Source organism: Pseudochaenichthys georgianus, chromosome 15 (genome assembly GCF_902827115.2).
Source record: "Pseudochaenichthys georgianus chromosome 15, fPseGeo1.2, whole genome shotgun sequence".
NCBI lineage: Eukaryota > Metazoa > Chordata > Actinopteri > Perciformes > Channichthyidae > Pseudochaenichthys > Pseudochaenichthys georgianus.
Window position 1 is genome coordinate 3,748,294 of NC_047517.1, and position 19,161 is coordinate 3,767,454.

Genomic DNA, 19,161 nt, shown 5'->3' on the forward strand with positions numbered 1-19,161 from the left:
GTGGCTCCATTGAAACCAATAACCATCCCTCGAATGGAATTGACGGCTGCCGTGGTTGCAAGTCGTATGGACAAGATGTGTAGGAAGGAGCTCCAAATGCAACTTAAAGACTCCATCTTTGGACTGATAGTACTTCCGTAATGAAGTACATCAGTAATGAGACCTTAAGGTTTCGAACCTTCGTCGCAAACAGGGTTTCAAAAATATGCAGCGTATCAAATCCATCTCAGTGGAGATATGTTCCCACCGCAAGCAATCCTGCCGACTGGGCTTCCAGGGGAGTCAAAGTGGAAACGCTCCTGAAAGATGACACATGGGTGTCTGGACCTCAGTTTCTCACTGGACCTGAAGAACAGTGGCCTGGGAACCCTGATGGCTCTGAAATGGCACCAGAAGACCTTGAGGTCAAGATAAGTCTGAATGTGAATGCTGTGCAGGTTGAAGAAGAGATGGATGCTGTAACCCGATTGATCAATCACTTCTCTTCTTGGATCCACCTGAAGAAGACGGTTGGTTGGATACTTAGGTTGAAAAACCTGCTGCTGTGCCTTAGTCGGAAGAGGAAGCAATTGAGTCTGACTCTTGCTCAGTCTGGCTTGAATAAGGAACAACAAGACCGAGAGATGAAAAAGCAAATGCAGACTATCAAGGCTCAGGTGGTCTCTGGTTTTCTTTCTATTAAGGACCTCCGGAAAGCTGAGAAAGAAATTATCTGCTTTTGTCAAAGAAAAAAGTTTCCTGATGAAATCAAAGGCTTGCAAAAGGGAGAAGGTGTGAAAAGGACTAGTCACATCAACAAGCTCAACCCAGTACTTGAAGATGGTGTTCTGAGAGTGGGAGGACGTCTCAGTAGAGCAGCAATGCCTGAAGAATCTAAACATCCTGCTATATGAGCAAAAGATCTTCACATTTCTGACATCATTCTACGGCAAGTACACCAAGATGTGGGACACGGTGGTCGTAACCACATGCTATCTAGCCTGCGACAAAGATACTGGATTCCTGGTGCTAGTGTGGCTATAAGGAAAACTCTGTCAAAATGTGTTGTTTGTTGACTTCCGTTTGATGAGGGAGTGAGCAGACGTGTGCGTCGAGGGCTCCTGACAAACTTTTCTATACCTATCAAATACTACTCAAAACCGATCTGGTAACCGAATCAAACCATGCTCATATTTAAGGGAACTATGAAGTAATGTCTAAGGGGAAACAGAAACAGCCATCGACATCAACCACACAATCAACCAGAGCTGCGACCACAGCGGCTAAGATAGCAGCTAACATGGCTGCCGCTTGCCCAGTTACCAAGGGGGACCTGGAGGCTCTTCTCAGCAAACAAAGTGATAGTTTCAAATCCGACATGGCTAAACTGTTAAAAGAATCAACGGACTCCCTGGAGAGGTCGGTAAACTCACTGGGACAACAAGTGGCATCGTTCAACAGCCGCCTCGACAAAATCGAAGTAGTGGTGGGTGAAAACTTTGAGAAACTCAACTTGATGGAAGCCACTGTTCAGTCCCTACAGTCCCAAACCATCACACTCCAGGATCGGGTGGATGACCTCGAAAACAGGTCCAGGCGGTCCAACTTGAGGATAATAAACATACCCGAGGGGCGCGAGAGGGGTCAGGACCGGATAAAGTTTGTGTCTGACTTGATAATGGAGGTGACGGATCCCGGTGTTCTCAGCAGTCCTCCGGAGATAGAACGAGCCCACCGCTCCCTGGGTCCCAGACCGGGAGACTCCAACAACACGGGGAAACCTCGGGCCTTCATTGTAAAATTCCTCCGTTTCCAGGAAAAAGAAGCAGTCTTAAGATGGGCCAGACAACATAAGCTGGACTACGGCGGCACCGAGTTGAGAGTTTATCCTGATATCAGCTCCGTCCTAGCCAAAAAGCGAGCTGCGTTCATCCCCATCAAGAATTCTCTTTACCAGAAAGGAATAAAATTCCGCCTGTTGCACCCAGCTCGTCTTCATGTTTCCTTCAGAAATGACGACTACTACTTTGACTGTCCGCAAAAAGCCCAGGACTTCTACATCCAACGCATTGTCCCGCCGGAGTAGTGGGAGGCTGTGGAGCACGGACTTTCTCTGGACTGAATGCACGGCAAATAAACACTCACAAACGGACTTCTCAGGAAACGGTGAAGTTGAAATGTTTAACCTGAGTATGTTTGTATTAAGATATCCTGATATGGATCCACCGTGAGGTATGGATGGATGTTGTTATCCAGCATGTGCACTATCTTCTCTCTGTTGTTGTGTGATGTTTACTATGGCCACTTCCGGTGTAGCGGTGTTAAAGGGGCACGGTCCGGGGGAAACAAGCCTTGCTAGGAACCATCTCAGGTTTGTGCGGTTAACTTTGTATTGGCTATAAACTAAACTAGACTGTTTACTCTGCATGTCAGACCAATTGTAGAGTCCCTGTCTGCTCAGGAATATTAGTTAGATTATAGGTTAATGTCATACGGAAGTGACATATATTTTTTTGGAGTCCTGCTGCTCGTTCTCGTTTTAGGAACAAGCTTAGGAAAGGGAATGTGTGTTTGGCTCTCCTTTTTGAGAGCATTTCTTTTTTTGGGGAGAATTTGGGTGTTAGGTCCTACTATATGTTTATTTTATTTTTTTGTATTTTTGTTGTTCGTTTCTCCTGCTTTCCATTAAATAGGCTGCATACTACCTCTTCATGTACTTCAGGCTCATATTTTGATGATGGTTAATTTAACAGGAAATGGTGAAGCATGTCTAAGACTTGTCTCCTGGAATGTTAAGGGCATGAATGCCCCGGTTAAAAGAGGCAGAATTTTTTCCCACTTAAAACACCTTAAAACGGAAATTGCCTTTCTACAGGAAACTCATCTGACCACTAAGGACCACCATAGGTTAAAGGCATCATGGGTTGGCCAAACCTTTCATTCCAATTTCAGTAGTAGAGCAAGAGGCGCAGCTATTGTGATGCATAAAAAAATACAGTTCAGCCCGACTGAGGTTATAGCGGATCCTCAAGGCCGCTTTGTGATTTTCTGGTTCCCTCAATAATGTCAATGTTGTTCTCGCCAATCTATATGCGCCCAACTGGGATGATGAAGCATTCATGGGAAAAGTGATATCATTATTACCAGACCTAAGCTCCCGCCATTTGATTTTGGGCGGTGATCTCAACTGTACAATGGACCCGCTTTTAGCTAAATCTAGCCCAAAACGGGACTCCCCCTCTAAAATGGCTAAAGCCATCTCACTATTTATGAGTCAAACAGGTTGTGTGGACCCATGGCGTTCTCTCCACCCCAAAGCGAAACAGTTTTCTTTCTACTCCTTGGTTCACAAAACATTCTCGAGAATCGATTATTTTTTTATCGATAACTATTTTCTTCCCGTTGTAAAAAACATAGAATACTCACCCATAGTGATATCCGACCACGCCCCATTGTTACTTGACCTCTCATTCACACTGTTACAAAAGACACGTCCCCCCTGGCGACTGAATTGTACACTATTAAACGATGATCGATTCTGTGAAACAATCTCTAAAGCTATTGATGATTTCCTTATAACCAATATGTCTGATGGGATATCACCATCTCTTTTGTGGGAGACGTTAAAAGCTGTGATCCGAGGAGAGATTATATCTTACTTGCAAAGCAAAACAAAATGAAAAAGCAAAAACAGTTAGAACTTTTAGGCAGTATAGCTAAACTAGATAGCCAACTCTCAACATGTCCATCCCCTGAACTAGATAAAGAAAGGCAAAATCTTCAGATGGACTACAATTTACTTTCAACGCAAGAGACTGAGAAATTGCTCTTAAGATCGCGTGGATTTCAGTATGAACATGGGGAGAAGGCAGGTCGCCTCCTAGCACACCAAATTAAGAGCCAGTCGGTTTCTCAACAAATTAAACAAATACGGACCCCTACTCGTGAACTCACAACAATCCCATCTGTTATCAACGACACCTTTAAAACCTTTTACTCCGGACTATACGCCTCACAAGCCCCTGTCGAAAATGCGGACAGAACTAAATTCTTGGATGATCTGGAATTTCCGTCCATAACACCAGCTCAGGAGGGTGAGTTGGATCAACCTCTAAAGCCTAGTGAAATAGCTGACTCGATCAGGTTGATCCAGAGTGGCAAAGCCCCGGGCCCAGACGGCTATCCAATTGAGTTTTATAAAAAATGTATTGATAAATTGACCCCCCTTCTTTTGAGAATGTTTGAAGACTCTCTGGACCGTGGAAAGTTGCCACAAACTCTGACTGAGGCAGTAGTAATTGTATTATTAAAACCAGGCAAGGATAATTCTGAATGTAGCTCCTATTGCCCCATCTCCCTTCTGAATGTGGACTATAAGATCCTGGCTAAAATACTAGCCATACGCCTTGAATCAGTCACGCCAAACATCATATCATTAAACCAAACTGGGTTTATGAAAGGCCGATACTCCTTCTCCAACATCCGTCGCCTTCTCAACATCCTCCTCTCTCCTGCATCCAAGGAGACACCAGAGGTGGTGGTCTCATTGGATGCAGAGAAAGCGTTTGACAGGGTGGAGTGGGGCTTTCTATTTGAGGTCCTTAAGAGGTTCAGCCTTGGATCCAAATTTGTCTCATGGATAGCATTGTTATACTCTTCACCCAAGGCTTCAGTGAGTACTAACGGGATAAGTTCTCAATATTTTACACTAGGTAGAGGTACTCGCCAGGGTTTCCCTCTAAGCCCGTTACTATTCGCTATGGCAATCGAACCACTATCAATTGCGCTTAAATCGTCCAGCTTTACACAAGGAATTACCAGATATGGCTCTGAACACATACTCTCGTTATACGCTGACGATTTACTATTGTTCATTTCTAACCCTATATCTACCATTCCTCAGATAATAAATCTGTTAACCCGATTCGGAACCTTCTCAGGGTACAAGCTAAACTTTTCCAAGAGTGAGTGTTTCCCCGTAAATGACCTGGCCCTTCAGATCCCCGATAGACTCTTCACCTTCAAGGTGTCTAGGAGTAATTTTAAGTATTTAGGCGTGAATATAAGTGGAAAACTCTCAGACCTTTACAAAGATAACTTCCCACCACTAATTGACAAGCTCAAATATGATTTGGAGAGGTGTAATAATTTACATTTAACTATTGCTGGGAGGGTAAACTGTATCAAAATGAACGTCCTCCCTCGCTTTCTGTACCTCTTTCAATGTCTGCCAGTCTTCCTACCAAAATCACTTTTTCGTAAAATAGACAAACTAATCTCCTCTTTTTTATGGCAAGGGAAGACTCCTAGAATTAGGAAAGAGCTTTTACAAAGGCATAGATCTACAGGAGGATTAGCACTTCCAAATATAAGACACTACTATTGGGCAGCCAATATCCACAAAATAATTCTATGGACTAAGGAACCAACATTGAGTTGGTGTGAGCTTGAAGCCAAATCCTGTCCTAATACCTCACTCTTGGCTTTGCTTACATCTAAATTACCCAGCCGGCCAACTCAATATTCGAATAACCCGATTGTTGTTTACACCCTAAGAATTTGGTCCCAATTCAGAAAGGCTCATGGACTCTGTGGTTCCTCTATACATAGTCCCATTCGCAACAACCATCTCTTTCTCCCCCCTTACACTGATGGGGCCTTCTCTATGTGGCAGAGAGTAGGTCTTATAAGAGTAAGGGACCTTTACATTAACAATGTTTTCGGGAGCTTTAGCCAACTCTCTGACAAATCTTGCCTTCCAAGCACTCATCTATTTCGCTACTTCCAGGTCCGAAACTGGGTTAAACTAAACAACCCTTCATTCCCCAATATCCCTCCGGATTCAATAATTGACTCAATTCTGGACACTTTAACAATCGAAAAAGGTCTGATTTCAAGAATTTACAATTCCGTCTCCCGTCTCACAGAAACATCGCTTGGTAAAATCAAACAACATTGGGAAGAGGAACTAGTCCAAGCCATAGATGATGAGGTCTGGGATGGCGCATTAGCGAGAGTGAACAATAGTACGTCCTGTGCCAGGCTCAATCTTATACAACTAAAAGTTGTCCACCGTATCTATTACACCAACTCTAAACTCTCCAAAATATATCCAAATGTTACGGACACCTGTAACAGATGCCACATGTCACCAGCAAACATGACTCATATGTTTTGGTCTTGTCCTCGCCTACAAGGATACTGGACAAGCATTTTCAATCACCTTACTGAGGCCTTGGACGTGGTATTGACACCATGTGCAGAAACTGCCATTTTTGGAGTAATACCTGGCCACCGAATGTTCAAGAGTATAGTATAGGACAGTATAGCAGTATAGCCTTTGCATCTCTTTTAGCACGAAGAAGAATACTCCTAGAATGGAAATCTTCTATACCACCTAAAGCATCTCAATGGCTTAAAGATCTAATGTTGTACCTGAACTTGGAGAAGATTAAATATAACCTGAGGGGCTCCTCAAAACTATTTGAATCTGTCTGGGGCTCTATGATAGCCTACATAGCTGAACTTAAGACACTACATTAAGGAGAAAGAGGGGGAACTACAAATGTATGTTTTTTTTTTTTGTTTTTTTCCTTGTGTCTCTTTTTATATTATTTTATTTTATTTTTATTTATTTGTTCTGTCTTTGTATACATGTATGTATGTAGGTAGGTACGTGTATGTATGTGCATGTGAACATGTGGGTATACATATGAGTATATGGGTACAAGTATTACTGTTACTATTCTTTATTCCCTTATCTATACATTTTCTTTTAATATTATCTTCTATATTACTTTACTTTTACCTATACAGGTATCTATCTTATTTATTTAGTTAGTTATTTATTTTACTAGCTAGGACCGGGAGGGAGGGAAAGGGGAAAAATAAATAAAAATATTGACTGTATAAATGTAAACTCATTGTGCCTGACTCAATAAAAAAAAGTATTTAAAAAAAAAAAAAAAAAATGTGTTGTTTGTCGGCGACTAAATGGAGCTCCAGGAATGCAGCAGATGGCAGATTTACCTCGAGACAGAGTTTCTCCAGATGGACCTCCATTCACTCGTGTTGGAGTTGACTATTTTGGACCTTTTGAGGTCAAGCGAGGAAGGAGTACAGTTCAAAAGTATGGTGTTCTCTTCACATGCTTAACAGTAAGAGCCATCCACATCGAAGTAGCTTCATCCTTGGATACAGTTTCCTTTGTTAATGCACTTCGACGCTTCATCGCAAGACGTGGACAAGTATTGGAATTACGCTCAGATAATGGAACCAACTTCGTCGGAGCTGAGCGTGAATTGAGAGAGGCAATAGAAAGGTTGAATATTGCTAAATACACCCTCCTTCAGAAAGGAATAAAGTGGACTTTCAATCCCCCTACTGGATCCCATCATGGAGGAGTATGGGAAAGGTTGATCAGATCTGTGAGGAAGGTTCTGAATTCCAGCCTGAAGGCACAGAACCTTGATGAAGAGTGTCTTCACACGGTTCTTTGTGAATCCGAATCCATCATCAACAAAAGTATCCACAGATCCCAATGACTTGGAAGCACTAACCCCTAACCATCTTTTGCTGCTAAAAACCAAGCCATCTTTTCCACCTGGACTGTTTCATAAAGAGGACATATATGCTCGTCGAAGATGGAAACAAGTTCAGTACATCTCACACTTGTTTTGGAAACGATGGATTAAGGAGTACTTGCCTCTACTCCAGGAATGACAGAAGTGGTCAAATGTCAAGCGCAACTTCATACCAGGAGATATTGTGCTCATAGTCGATGACTCAGCACCTCGCAATTCATGGCTTACAGGAAGGATTGTAAAAACCATTCCAGACAGAAGAGGACTTGTACGTCAGGTGCGAGTGAAGACAAAAACTAGCTATCTGGACAGGCCTATCACAAAGATCTGCCTTCTACAGGAAGCAGAAGAGCCGTGAGAAAAGTAGTGGGTTATTGAACTTCATAGACCTTGACAATTAGGTTTTTTCCGACTTTTACAAACTATATATATATTTTTTTCTTCTATTTTTTGCCTAAAGAAGAAAAGGACACTTTAACAAAGGACGTTTTTAACCTTAAAAGTGTTTTCCTTGATTGTCTCCTACATTATTTTTCAGTTGTGTAATTATTATGTTGATATAATTAGGGGCCGGAATGTAGGAGCCACATTTGAAGTATTTTTTTGTGTTTGTTACGGTACATGTTTTTTGAGTCACTATAGGTGGTGGGCGTGTCATTGGTGATAGATGGAGGGGGAGTGAGCTGGAGAAGGACCATTTGTGTTGACCGCACGCACGCATACAAGAATATACGTATATGGAATATTGCATTTTTGCTTTGGAAATAAAAGGTCAAACGCATACTTTTGGAAAGACTGAGTTTTTGCGTGTCCACAATGTTTTTCTCTTGTTTTGTCCCTCGCTGCACTTTGTTTGGAAGATTACTGCCGCAATAGGTATGTTATATACCCTTTTGACATTATAGTTTTTCTTTCTGTTGGAGAATATGGTTATTCTCAATGACTTTAAATGTGTAAAAACGAAACAATGAAGACCCCCTTTATGTGAACACATGATGTGTGTGTGTGAATGAAGACCAGTGAGAGGCCTCTGAGATGAGCTGTGTGAAGCTGGACCTCACAGCTCCAAACCTGCATTTATTCCATTTCAACATGTACATACAAATTACAACCACAGAGATTCTTCGATGAAGTGTTCTGAGTGTTCTGTTAGTGATTACAGACAGTTAACAACATTACATCTTTACAGAGTCAGAACCATGAGAAACCTGCTGATCGTCTCATACTGTCAGTCCTCACATCAGCGTTATCAAACCACATTAAAGGCTTAAAAATACTTCACAAAGAACAAACAAAACTTTTGAAATACAGTTAGATTCAAGTTCTGTAAGAGACGTAAAAACAACATCAAAATGACTCTAACTGCAAACAAAGTGGGATTCATCTGATGAGACCCTTTCACAACCCTTCCTTATTTACACATGACCTACAGAACGCATGGCTTCATTCACAATGCTTCAAGGAAAGCTTGGAGCAGTCAAACCTGCAGCACAGGATGGAACAAAGTGCTCTGCTGTGCGTGTCCGATCGTCCACTGTGATTTAAGGCAGCTTACTAATTCACATGTTTTATGCAAAATACACCAACACATCTTGCATCAACATTAGATTTGAAAAATAACATATTGCAGGATAAAAAAGAATATGCTGCTTAAAATAACAAAGCAAAACAGCCATTAATATGAAGATTTCCATGTGCAGTGAAAATAGCTACATATTGGTTTCTGAAAGTAACACAAGCACAGAGGTGACACTTTTAAATTACTAAAAGGTTGAATGTACACATATCAAAGATCAGCCGCTTCCTAAGCAAGTTGTGTGTTCATGGAAACATGGGAAAGCTACTTCCTTGTTCTCTGACAAACTGCCCTTACAGTGGTTGTTTTCTCCATTTTAAGAAGTAGTGTCTAATAGATGTCCTCTTTTTAGAACGTGGTGTGTTTGGTTGCAGCCTGACTCCACTGTGGTGCTTGTGCTAAGGTCCACTGTGCTCGTAGACCTGCAGGAAATGGCCCCTGAACACGAGAACTGCCCCTTGTTCGAGAGCAGTGTGTTCAGAGGTGACTTCATGCTGCAATAGTGGGTGTGTCACATTCAACAACCCTGCCTTTCTCATCATCTTAACAAATGTATTCATGAGTTTCCTCTGCCGGCGTGATCTCTCACTATGTGGCAAGAGAACATACACATTAAGGAACTAAAACAAGAGCTGGGACCTTTCGGCAACAATCAGACTGAATGATGCGTCAGGTCCTGTTGCTAGCCAGAGCATCTCCAAAGCACCTAGCAACAAGTGTGCTCTCATGTCCATGCTCGAGCTGCTTTAAGGCTCAACACATCATCATTTGATCAATGCTGGGATAGGACATCCAACTGCGCTCATGCTCACATTCTGACGTGTTCAGGCTTTATACTAAACATGCCCATCAACAGTATCTTAACAGTAATGACTGGTAATAATTAAATGACCAGTATCTTAAATGTGACAATACCAGATTTAAAACAGCAATATGTTAACTGAGATAAAGTCTTTACTTGTTGATACCTTTGCAGCTCATCATTTCTCACTAGCTCTGCCGTGTGTGCAATAACTGGCTTGAAATCATTCCATTTATAACACGTAATGCTTTCAAAGTAGAAGCATCAAAGTCTGAAATCCTGCTTTCATTGCACCCCAAAGTTGTAAAGACATGACATAAGCACGTGAATAACTTTGCTATTCCGACTGTAGAGCTTCACCAGTAACACCGGTCGAAAGGAGGGTGCTAGAGGTGCATAGAAGCTTTCAAACTAAAAGGTCTCCCTTGAAAAAGAGATGGTCTCAATGGGACCACCTGGTTACATAAAGGTTTGACATGACCTGGCCTGAGGTGGCGCTGAAGGGAAGATCTCAGAGCCCAACGTGTTAACAAGTTACCCAGTAACAAGAATGACCTCTGCTCAGTAAATCTCATTTGAATGTGATACTTCTAATGTTTTCTTATACTTATCTGTATGGTGGGACTGTGGAGCTATACATAAAAACATCACAACAAGTCTCCGACGCACATGAAAGGTCATTCGTTAACAGTGCACACCACTCCGGCTCTAACAGGCAGTGGACTGACACCCGTCCTTACATGGCACTAATGAAGCCAACATGAGAACTTTTGTTCAGATCAAAGCCACATTTACTTTATTTACAATTTAAAACAACACACCATATTTATCTGTTTTTAAATATTACAATATTGTTTCAGTCACCACCTTTACCAAATGAACTGGACTCCTAGAGTGAGTGAGTTAGACGTTAGAGTGGTTCAGGAATGAGTCCTAAAACACGACTTAGCATTTTCCACTTCCAGTTCCCTCGTCTCCAAGTCAAAGTTTCATAGGACATGTTTCTATTTAGAAGCCTGAAATCATATCTGTGGTTACACAAGCTTTAGAAATGTTCTTGTTTTATTCAAAGATATAAATGAAGTCTGTAATTACGATACTCCAGCTTCTATGCGTCTTAAAAACAGCGGTAGCTAACAAGAGACTAAATAAACCTTATCATGCGGAGTCTGCCTTTATCTTAGCGGTGGTGACGGGCATTCATGTGACTGTGATGTAGTTCCTTTATAGCCAAACACGTTTTACTTCTGTCAATAACATTTACACGACAAATATCATAAAGTGGTGTTAATGTGTGGAGATGATCCTGCTGAACAGAACATCCAAGTATCATGACTGTTTGTCTTCTGCAATCATATGGAGACATCTCATTGTCTTTGTGTTGAGGGAGCGAGGCTAACTTCTGGGTTGGCCTAAACACTGCACCACTTTCCAGAGTAGCATGCTCTGCTCTGATTGGTCGGGGGATGAGTGTGTGTGTTTGGTGTGACAGTGTCCACCACTCATCTTATCTCCTAAAGGCCACATCTCTCTCAGTCTGTGTTTCCTTTGATCCTCCACCTCTGGGTGTGTCTCAGGCTCCACCAGAGGTCAGCCAGCATCAGAAGCCTCTTCTTATTTTATAGATGAGATGAAGTGGAGAAGCACAGTTTCAGGGTGTATGGGTTGGATCCACCTGAAACCACACACACACACACACACACACACACACACACACACACACACACACACACACACACACACACACACACACACACACACACACACACACACACACACACACACACACACACACACACACACACACACACACACACACACACACACACACACACACACACACACACACACACACACACACACACACACACAGACACAGACACAAACACAAACTATTGGACACCCTTGTTGAGAGACGGAGGTAACTAATGTGTGCTTTGCTTTAATATGTTAGCTTATTCTGTAGCAGAGGTGGGACCAAGTCTTTGTTTTGCAAGTCCGAGTCAAGTCTCAAGTCTTTGCTGTGTACAACATGTTGTGAGGGACCCACAATCTATCTTTATGCCAGGGATAATGTGCAGCCAGACGGGCTCTATGGGGAAGAGAGCACCTGCATCTAGATCCCTCTGCAGGAGGTACTTTAACTATATTTTGATGCTAATACTTTTCTACTTTGAGTAACATTTTGAATGCAGGACTTTTTATTGTAACTGAGTATTCCTACACTCTGGTACTTTACTCAAGTACAAGATCTGAACTTCTCCCACCTCTGACAGTAAATCCTGGTTACCAAAAAAACCCTGCTCTGAAGGTTATTTTCATTTTATAAATCCTGCACTCAGCTTTGCTTTCTCCCATATCACTGAAAAGCAGCAGACACTGCTTCTTTTTTCCGTTTTCGCTAATTTCTTGACTTTTTCAGAAGCGCATGCATTTAAATCCGGCTCCCCGTCTCCCCGTCGCTCTATAGCTGGCCTGTACCACTACACCTGCTGTCTTTGGAGCGTCTGCCCCCCACCCTTCTTTCACATAATGGTATGATCCTAGTGTGTCCTCGCATATGATTGGCCGCATGGTGGCCCAGCTAAATAAAGACCCGCCCCTGCCTGCATGGATTCTCAGCAAGAGGAGGAGCGGCTGAAGATTCTGCTCTCCCCGACTGGAGTCTGCTCTTCTAGCGGCAGCTCGCGATCGGCATGTTGGAGACCTCTGAATTAAATGATCAAGTCACCTCAAGTCAGAAGGCTCAAGTCCAAGCGAAGTCCAGAGTCATTGGTGTTCAAGTCCAAATCGTGTGTTTTGTGATGTTGTCAAGTCGAGTCTCAAGTCATCAAATTGGTGACTCGAGTCTGACTCGAGTCCAAGTCATGTGACTCGACCTGTTCTGTAGTATTGCATGCCTTTTTTACCTGCTATGCCACTGTTGCTGTTGCTGTACCAATGTAAATGTCCCTGCTGTGGGAATCCCCAGTGGGTTTGCTCTAACCACTGGGCTATCCAGCAAACACTTTGACATTTATTTTCATCTGTGCAATGTCTCTTTAGTACATACTTTGGTCTCACGTCTTTAATAGCCACATTTAAGGAATACAATAGTATGTGTTCATGTCAATATGAATATCATAATGTATAAACCTTGCACATTTTAAAGATGTCAAATCTAAAAACATTGTCTTTGTCCTTCAACATGTCCTCAGTGTGTCTCTGCTCAGCATATTAGGGTATATGGTCAAGTAGAATGGATGGAAGGGCTCATTCTGTATCTGTAATAACTTTAATGCTCTTAAGATCTATTAACAATATCACAAAACAAAGGGCAAGAACACCACAGATAAAACAGAGCAACACTCCGACACAGTCTGCATGTTGAAGAGATTGGGGTCCTGTAGGGGAACTCCGTCCTCCTCTCTTTCATAATGTTCAGTATGTATTTTACCATGATCACTTAAATGTGCAACAAATGAACCATGTTCAAAAGAAGTGGTCAAGTAATATGTGGCTATCAGCAGTATGGGGAGGAAATAACACGGCTACACTTAATATACATAGATCTGACTTTCCAGTGCTATTACAATCAGGCTGAAGGAGACACTGAGTGCTTGAAGACAGACTCACTGGGGATCCGGATCTGATAGTGGTTGAGAACAGTAAGAACCTCCACAGCCTCCGTCTTACTGTCAAACTCCAGCAGGCCAGAGATGGTCTTAGAGGAGGCTAAGGGACACACACGAGAGGAGTGATTACAACTGCACACAACAGGGGGTTGAAGGTGAAACATCAGTTCACAAAGAGAAGTCAAGTAATGCAACACACTCTCACTCCCTAAGCGTCCAATAGCGACGTTTGGTCAGTGTCCGTGGCGACCAAATGGGACGCTCCTAGGCTCCTTCAGCGTCATAAAGGGACGCAAATAGCTTTCAACTGATTGCAATGTATTCCCATCTGCGTCGGGATTTGACGCTCATGGAAGCACGGCATTCGTTTATGTCGGCTGCCCTTAAAGGTAATGTGAGCGTCCATTCCCAGGAGTAAAGGATGGCAGAAGACACTACACTACCCAGAATCCCCAGCTATCGTTTGGACTACACCATGTGCTCTTGACAAACCCTGTGATAGTCCTCAAGCTCTGTGATTGGAGAGTGTGCTCCGAGGGTTAAGCCGATTCTCGAACAGCACTTGAAATGGGATGGAACCACGGCAGACTGTCCAAAACTGGATTTGAACGGGTCCACCGCGTCCCCCCTCCCCCACCCCGTCCCCAGAACTACACATGCTGGCTATTCTGTTTCGCAACATGTTCTCTATGGCACGTCTCTACTGGGAGTTGTAGTTTTAAAAGACGTTTTCGTATTTCCCATAATAAGAAGTGGCCAGTATTAAACTGTGTACATCCCTGGAGGTTTAGGGGACAGGAAACACTCACATTTAAAACATATAATTAATAAATGGGTGAAAATTGCTTGTGCCCATTATGGGCAGTATTACTATATACCCACATGCCAGCTAAGGTCAGAAGAGCTTTATTTAACAGCTGGTCTTATGTGTGTGACCCCTGTGATAACATTACATTACATTAATTGATAAGCCTGAAACATGCACTTGTCAAGGTTCAGAGGCACATTTTGCAAATATGGCAGTAGCCATCGATCAGCTTAAGATAAGATATACTTTATTGATCCCAAGTTGGAACATTTGCGTTACATCAGCATGTGTAACAGTTAAATATGCAGTTATGTTTATTTGAAAATCATTTAGTATAATCACACAAATTCTGTGTTTTATATTCAACAATTCTGTGTTCTTTATTTATTGATTGTTCAATACCTGACAAGGCCGGAGATGAAATATCTACATACATCTTATAAGAGTATAATACATTATGTATAATATCAGTTAAAATAAGTGCTTCAACATAGTTAACATTGCTGGAGGTATGCACAAATATTGATAGATGTCTTGTAATGCACTATTGAGGAACCTGCAACCCAAGTTTTTCATTCAGTGCAGAACTACACCACAGTTGTGTAGGCCTATATGATATGTATAGGCCTTAGAAAAAATACCTTAGAAAAAAATACCTTAGAAAATCTTGAAATCTTGAAAGGGATGTGCAAAATAGTCATTACATACAGTCTTTAATTAACTATTAGTAGAGAATAACGAGTAATGAATATACTTTATAGGGATCGTATTAATATCTAATAATAAAAATAATTAAATTCAATAACATGCTTTAACCACCAGGTGTCCCTTTATATCAGCTGTGCACCTTTATGGTGTAAATACAGCCTATCTACCAATTGGATCAAATATAAAAGTGAGCCGAATTAGTGTTGATACTGCAAGGAGACGTATTGTGTGAAAAGAAATGTAAGATGTTGTTTAATGGCTGATATATTTATGATCCACGTCACGTTTTCAGTTCCTCATGTTTGTCTTCTCATCAGGGCTCTATAAATACAGAACTACGGCAGATATGTAATATGTAATGCAGCCGAACCGTGTATTACAATGCCGTTATGTGATGACTTTCAAAGAGAAAAGCAAGCACACTCGGAATAAGGTATTATTATTATTATTATTTTTTTAAAATGTTTTCGGTCTGTTTCCGGTATTTGTTAATGACGATGTGCTGTGAGATGTGAGCCTGGAATTGCACAGGGGGAAAATAACGTAGGCTATCTTTAGATGCGGATTTTGTTAAACTAATATGTTTAGGCTGTGGACCAACACTATACATTGACGGGGAAGGGGGTAGCAATAAAGATAACACCATTAAACAGTTACACAACATAACAGAAATAATATCGATAGCAGCGTCCCTAGCAACCACCTTGGTAACAATGAAAACGTCGCTATTTCCTGAAGTAATCTTCGTAATAACTAGCAAACTAAAGATCATGTACATCCACTGCACACATAATCTGAAATAACAACTCATATTTCTCGCATCAAATGACATCAAAACGCATTTTAATGGCCAAACTAACTTTAAAATAGGCATTTTCTACCGAGAATAAAACGAATTTCGGCCATGTTTTCTTTTTCTGCAGGGAGAAATTTGAAGATCACGTGACATAGACGCCAGCCATCGGAATGAATGGTGAAAAAAATGGGGTTTGTCAAACAGAGCACATGGTGTAGTCCAAACGATAGCTGGGGATTCTGGGTAGTGTAGTGTCTTCTGCCATCCTTTACTCAGAAAAAATATTTGTTTCTCCGAATAGAAGGGGAAAAATACAAAAGCATTGCACACAATTTAAACCAATCAATGTTGTGTAATTAACAAGGATAATCTGGTGTTTTTTAGTCGATGAGTAGTGCAGATATCACTGTAAAATCAATCGACAGTCAGAGGAATACTTACTTCCGGGTGTACAATTCTCCGTTATCCAATGGGAATGGACGCTCACATTGCCTTTAAGGGCAGCCGGCATAAACGAATGCCGTGCTTCCATGAGCGTCAAATCCCGACGCAGATGGGAATACATTGCAATCAGTTGAAAGCTATTTGCGTCCCTTTATGACACTGAAGGAGCCTAGGAGCGTCACAACTGGATGCCACGGACACTGACCAAACGTCGCTATTGGACGCTTAGGGAGTGAGAGTGTGTTGAGTAATGAATCATTTCAAAGACATTCTAATCTTTAACAAAAACTTTAACCTGAAGAAAGTTCTACTCACGTTTGGCATCAAACATCTTGAATTTGACAAATCCTGGCACGTCATGCTCTGTACACAGCTGCCAAAACACACACACACACACACACACACACACACACACACACACACACACACACACACACACACACACACACACACACACACACACACACACACACACACACACACACACACACACACACACACACACACACACACACACACACACACACACACACACACACACACACACACACACACACACACACACACACACACACACACACACACACACACACACACACACACACACACACACACACACACACACACACACACACACACACACAGAACATATGAGGCAACACTTATGCATCTAATGCCAGAGATTGTCGGACTCGACTACATTGACGCTCCGACTTGGACTCGGACTTGAGCAAGTTTTCTCTGGAGTCTGATGTCCTCTATCCAGGCGTGTGCACCTGCGAGACGAGTTCACGGACTGGGTCCCGCTATTCCAGTCTAGAGATGTCCAGAGACACACCCAGCATCATGCTGTATGCTTTCACACATTCTGCTTCCACATTGGAAAAGAGCAGCGCAAAATGCTCGTTATGTGGAAACAATATTGAAGAGAAGGCTCCGTAACACATTGCTCTAAGGATCGAGTTCAGACATATAGGCTGTGTTGAAGACTATCATCAGAGTAACGTGATCTAATCAATAAATAAAGATTCAGCCGATAACACGAAAGCACATGGCTACTTAACATACAGAATGAAGTCATTTTGCATGCTAAGTAGCCATGTGCTTTCTGGGGCTTAATCTTGAGCGTCCACACTACAGCTTCAAAAAAAGCTTGGAGCTGGGCGTGTCTGGAGCTTGGGGATTTTATTCAAGCAACACGACCAACAACCAATCACATGAATCTCCCGCCCCCGACATACAAAGCAAAAAACCCCGGGGATTTTATGCGAGCAATATATATATAAACTCCCCAAACAGGCGAAAACCTACCAGTTTCACCCACTGTCTCTGCCACCTCCCTCCATGCCTGGTTCCTCCGGTTTGTATCCCGGTAGGTGAAGAGGGTCTGGTCATACAAAACCGGGTGATTGCTACGGCGATAGTTAGTTTCTCCTCCAACTTTTTTTGAAATATAGAAATGAACGGCGGGATATCTCTCCCAGCTTAGATGCGGTTTGATTGGCTATGGCTTCAGCTGTCAGATTTTCAGAAACGGGATTTGATTGGCTGGCGCTGGCTACTCCGGCGTCTCCGGCGTCAGAAGTTGAACATTCAACTTCTGACGCCGGAGACGGACCGCTCTGCTACCCACAATTCAGTTCGGCGAAAAAGCGAGGCTACGTGACGTCACCCCATTGAAAGTGAATGGGCAGATTGGAGTTTTCGACGCTGTCGACGCTGTCGACGCTGTAGTGTAGACGGGTACACTTACGGAGCGTCCACACTACAGCTTCAAAAATAGCTTGGAGCTGGGCGTGTCTGGAGCTTGGGGATTTTATTCAAGCAACACGACCAACAACCAATCACATGAATCTCCCGCCCCCGACATACAGAGCAAAAAACCCCGGGGATTTTATGGGAGCAATATATATATAAACTCCCCAAACAGGCGAAAACCTACCAGTTTCACCCACTGTCTCTGCCACCTCCCTCCATGCCTGGTTCCTCCGGTGTGTATCCCGGTAGGTGAAGAGGGTCTGGTCATACAAAACCGGGTGATTTGCTACGGCGATAGTTAGTTTCTCCTCCAACTTTTTTTGAAATATAGAAATGAACGGCGGGATATCTCTCCCAGTTTAGACGCGGTTTGATTGGCTACGGCTTCAGCTGTCAGATTTTGGGAAACGGGATTTGATTGGCTGGCGCTGGCTACTCCGGCGGAGACGGACCGCTCTGCTACCCACAATTCAGTTCGGCGAAAAAGCGAGGCTACGTGACGTCACCCCATTGAAAGTGAATAGGCAGATTGGAGTTTTCGACGCTGTCGACGCTGTCGACGCTGTAGTGTAGACGGGCCGTTAATGTAATAATACTTAATATTTGTTATTTATATATTTTGGGCATTGGTCATACATTGACATACATATCGCATTTGTATTTTTAATATACATATGGCCTTTCTGTACCAGCTTTATGGTAAAACTAATGCATAATTGTGTTATTCTATTTGGGGACACTTCAATACATTTGAATGATAGGCATAGTTTAGTTTGGGAGATGTGAAGAATCCAGGCCTGGCCCAGAATATGAAGAATACTCTATATACTCTATATACTCTACTATAGACCTATTTCTAATCTTCCGTTCCTCTCAAAAATTCTTGAGAAAGCGGTCGCAAAACAGTTGTGTGATTACTTAAAAAACAATGATTTATTTGAAGATTTTCAGTCTGGCTTTAGAACACATCATAGCACAGAGACAGCTCTGGTTAAAGTCACAAATGACATTCTAATAGCCTCAGACAAGGGACTTGTCTCTATTCTTGTTTTGCTCGATCTCAGTGCTGCATTTAATACTATTGACCATGATA

At 42.3% G+C, this 19,161-nt stretch overlaps 1 protein-coding gene across 2 annotated transcripts in view; it reads right to left on the minus strand.

Annotated features, from left to right (window-relative positions):
• Window positions 1–8,593: 8,593 nt before the first annotated feature.
• The window catches only part of LOC117459349 (heterogeneous nuclear ribonucleoprotein L-like), a 13,961-nt gene continuing 3,393 nt past the window's right edge, over window positions 8,594–19,161 (minus strand). For both annotated transcript variants that reach the window (XM_071205651.1, XM_034100123.2), the window contains exons 5-7: window positions 16,626–16,683; window positions 13,556–13,654; window positions 8,594–11,615 (exon numbers count right to left, since the gene is read on the minus strand). In XM_071205651.1, the coding sequence (XP_071061752.1) occupies window positions 11,560–11,615; window positions 13,556–13,654; window positions 16,626–16,683 (213 nt within the window). In that variant the 3' untranslated portion in view covers window positions 8,594–11,559. The remainder of the gene's footprint in view (window positions 11,616–13,555; window positions 13,655–16,625; window positions 16,684–19,161) is intronic.